Genomic DNA, 3,987 nt, shown 5'->3' on the forward strand with positions numbered 1-3,987 from the left:
TAGTGCCTGGGCACCAGTATGCAAGCAGAAAAAAGGAAGAAACGAGCTAGTCTAGAGAGACCCCTATGGCTGCTTTATCCAGGCCATCAAACTAGGTGGGTAAAGGGCAGAGAGAAGGAGGGCATCCACACTCCTGGGCTGTAGTTTGGCAGCTCTCTAAAGCAAGAGGAAAAATAACATAAGCACCTTACAGAGAAGTGTACCTCGTGCTCTAGATGTTCCAGTCTGGTCCCCAGGTCTGTGCAGGCAGCCGTATGGACTGTGCTACAGACCAGTCACAGATTGGTCAAGCCCAGGTTTTAGCAATGTTAAAGAAAAAGGCATCATTGCAGCTAACTGTTGCTTGGAGCCCCTGAGCATCCACTGCCTCGGGAAGAGGCACCCTCAGAATTTAGCAGTCACTTTAAAACCAGTTTTATCAGTTTCACGATGATCACTGTAGCACAGTAACACCTCTTCCACTTCAGGGGGAAACCAGTGCTACACACAACCTGATTTGGCTCCACTGACTCCAGTGGACAGACAGATTTGGCCGCAAATGGACTGTATGGCTGTAAAGATCAGACAGTTCCCATCCTGCACTGCTAGAGGTGATCCTGGTCCCACTTTTCTACTAAGAACCTGCTGGAAGAGTTGAGATCCTTTCTAGGAGCTCACTGCAAGCCAGGTGTTGGATCAACGTGGCCAGAAATAAAGTGAGAAGAAAACAGCACCTGATTGTCACCTGATAAAAAACACAATTGAACATTTGCCCTCCTTTTCTCCACCTCTCAAAAAAGAAACCTCAGCCAAACCCTCTAGCCACAGCAGGCTGGGGGGAAAAAAAGATAATTAAAATCAAGTGAAACATGCACAGTAAAAGTCACCTCTGGCTGGGTGTCCACAACACTCTTAAGAGTCCCCAAGGTTTATAGTGCAATTTCATTTGACCTGTAGTTGAAGACCAGTCTCCATCACTCTGGGTGATCAAGTTCTGCTGATTCCTTTGAAAGGTGCATAAGACAGGTTTCACCGTAGGCTAAAATATCTTAGGAACCATTCAAGTAATTAGACAGTGGCACTGGTATGGCTGGACAGATGTGTCCACAGAAACCAAACCCAAGCTGCCGTGCGAGTACCACGCGAGTCTCGAATTAGTAAGCGCCTGCTCTTTTTCCCTTCTAGTGGTCAGTAACACTGAGGAGATTCGTTCAACAACTGGCCATAATTCCAGCACTGACCCGGAAAATACAAATATCTCATACAAAATATTGATGTGTGCTAACAAACCAAGTGATAAGTGCCCTGTACAAGCCACCCAACAGGAGCCCTGGCAGCGGAGAAACTGCGGGGTCCAGGCCAGCCAGCATTACAGTACCTGCTAGATTTGTGAACAAACTGATCAGCCTGTTCTTTTGTGAGATCTTTAACCATCTCCTCCAGCACACAGTTGTGTTCCAAAGAATCATCCTCCCCTAAGTTAAATATAAAAATAGATCCTCCGTCTTCATCCATTTAACATAGCTGACAGATTACTTCCGCTCTCAAGTTTTCTGTCTCATGTTTTCAAGGAGGGGGAGGTAGCTTTAGATCCAACAGGCTGTAGGCAAAAATGTTCCAGAATATGGCAAACAAGACAAAAATGACATAAATAGAAAGGAAAATCCACCATAAAGTCTGATTTTGGAGTCTCTGCTCATAGTTCCTCAGGATGATGACACCAAGGGTAATTCCAACCATCACCCCTCCCAGGTGAGCCATGAAGCTGGGGTGGGGGCACGGTGGGTAAGCGGAGGGGTGGAATCGCAGCCACACGGCTCTTCCAAATTCAAAGCTCACTGGAAAAAAGAAGGAAAAATAAATTAATTGTCTAGGTCTCTCCTTTCTTTAGTCCATCTTGCAGGCAGAGCTGCATCCCTGAAGAGTTGGAGAGGGAGAAAATGCCTTGTACGATGAGCACAGGGAAGCTGGGAGGCCATGGCCATGCAAAGGTTGTGGTACACAGACATGAGGTCTCCCCAGTGGCTGGCAAGTGGTTTGGGTTTGTGGCAGTGTAGACAGGTGGGGGCCTTCCAAAATTTATACCAAAAAATTTATACAATTTAAAGACAATTGTCTGTGATGAATACATGGCCTAGTTTCCCTTATCGTGCCACCCTAGGGATATGGCTGGAAGATAATTCATTAATTTGTATATAATGCTGTTGCTTTCCAAATAGGAAGTGCTCTAGGAAACTGAAGTATTATCATTATGAAAGTATTGCTTGCTTGTGAATTCAAAGATAAAACATTAAAGTCTTCTGATCTTCACAAATGCCACAAGCTACAGATGCTGGCTAACAACAAATCCTCATTTACAAATGCTTGTGTTGAAAGCCAAAATCTGCATTTGAGAGTGATGTGGTTTCTGTTACCAGAAGGCCCAAGTGCAAGTTCCTACCAAAACTGCTGCAAAGTCAAAACTCTCTGAATCAGCATGAAATCTTATGACAAGGACAAACAAAAACATGACTGCATGTGTGCCAAGTATTGCATGATACTTACTACAGACCAAGGCAACAGCCATGCGCAGCAGTTTGAATTGGCACTTCATTCCTGACCAGTTCTGGAAAAGAGACAAGGAAAACAAAGTGATGCTGCATGCAAACCTGGAGGGATTTTACATTCAGATCTGCACTAGAAGAGCATCAAGGATGACCGTGGCCATTCCTTGAAACAAACCCCTTTCACTGCCTTTACCACCTGCCTGTGAACTCTCCATTCACCGCACCAAACACAGCTCTGTCAATCCCAGAGGACATAAACATGAAGGATATATTGCAGACATGTCCAAGTTATGGACAGTCCGTGACTTCTTTGCCTGACAGTCTTACTGACTTTCCTTGCCTGAGATCCAGCTGGTGTGGCGTGGTCCTTGGGTGGTCTTGCAACACTCTATTCTTCAGATGGACTAATTTTTAACATGTTAGTATGATGTTTCACCTTAAATTCTGACTTCTGAAAATATTTGAATTTACCTACCCTGCAAAACCCTGTTGTATTAGGTCACAACAAATAAAGTTACATTAAGGAGTACCTAGCATTGAACACAAGGATCACTCTGGTTACCATCACACAGCTCATCATGGTTCACTTGGAGGCCCAGCATTGTCACCTGTCTGGCAATTGCTAAGTGCATTCAAACCCTACTGTGCTTTTCCAGTGCTACTGCCTGTACCTCAGGCTCCCTGAAATTCTGCAGCTCAGATCTTTGGGGTTTTTTTGTTTGATTTGCAACTCAGAGCACACACAAATAATAAAGACTGCAATTAAGTCATACCAAGGAAACAGTGCCATAAGAACGCCTGGATTTGGCCTCCTCTGTCTTCAGGCTTGGTCATTAATCAATATAGTGGAATAAGGATCTCTGAATGATAGTCAGAAATCCTGGGAGAAATGTTTAAATTCCTCCTTTTCCACTTGCACAAAATTTCCAAGCAGAAAAAGAGATCATGTTCTGGGAAACTCAGATGTATCACAACACTGTTACTATTCTTATTAAGTCACTAAATGAAATTTTGCCTGTTGAAAGCAGTATGAGATACCAAGCTAGCCTGGTGACAAACTCCCTGTTCATCACACCAAAGGAATAAAAAAAGCTCGTAAATTCTTCAGATTAACTTTAATGGCACCCAGTGATTTTTCAGCCTGCTGAAGAAATGTTCTACTACACATATCAGAATATATTCAAGTTTTATGTAGGATCTGTCTGTAAATCACTTCTGTGAATGCAAAAATGCAGCTTCCACAAAATAAGGAACTCATTTTCTCTCTCCACAGAGACACCTAACCCAGTCGGAAGGCTCTGAACTCATGCTGATTAATACCGTTCTGCTTCCTTCAGTTTTCATTTCCATGTAGCTGTTTTGAACTCCTCACTCTGTTCCTTAGGGTGACACACTTTATTGCTTGCCCTTGTTGGTTATTTTATGAATTTAATTCCAATAATATTTATTTTTACAAGCAGGA

At 43.4% G+C, this 3,987-nt stretch overlaps 1 protein-coding gene across 1 annotated transcript in view; it reads right to left on the minus strand.

Annotated features, from left to right (window-relative positions):
- Positions 1–1,545: 1,545 nt before the first annotated feature.
- RHBDL3 (rhomboid, veinlet-like 3 (Drosophila)) overlaps positions 1,546–3,987 on the minus strand; it is a 23,174-nt gene continuing 20,732 nt past the window's right edge. Inside the window, exons 7-8 of the mRNA XM_010080028.1 lie at positions 2,524–2,584; positions 1,546–1,817 (exon numbers count right to left, since the gene is read on the minus strand). Coding sequence (XP_010078330.1) covers positions 1,546–1,817; positions 2,524–2,584 — 333 coding nt within the window. The remainder of the gene's footprint in view (positions 1,818–2,523; positions 2,585–3,987) is intronic.

Source organism: Pterocles gutturalis, unplaced genomic scaffold (assembly GCF_000699245.1).
Source record: "Pterocles gutturalis isolate BGI_N339 unplaced genomic scaffold, ASM69924v1 scaffold47199, whole genome shotgun sequence".
NCBI classification, from domain to species: Eukaryota; Metazoa; Chordata; class Aves; order Pterocliformes; family Pteroclidae; genus Pterocles; species Pterocles gutturalis.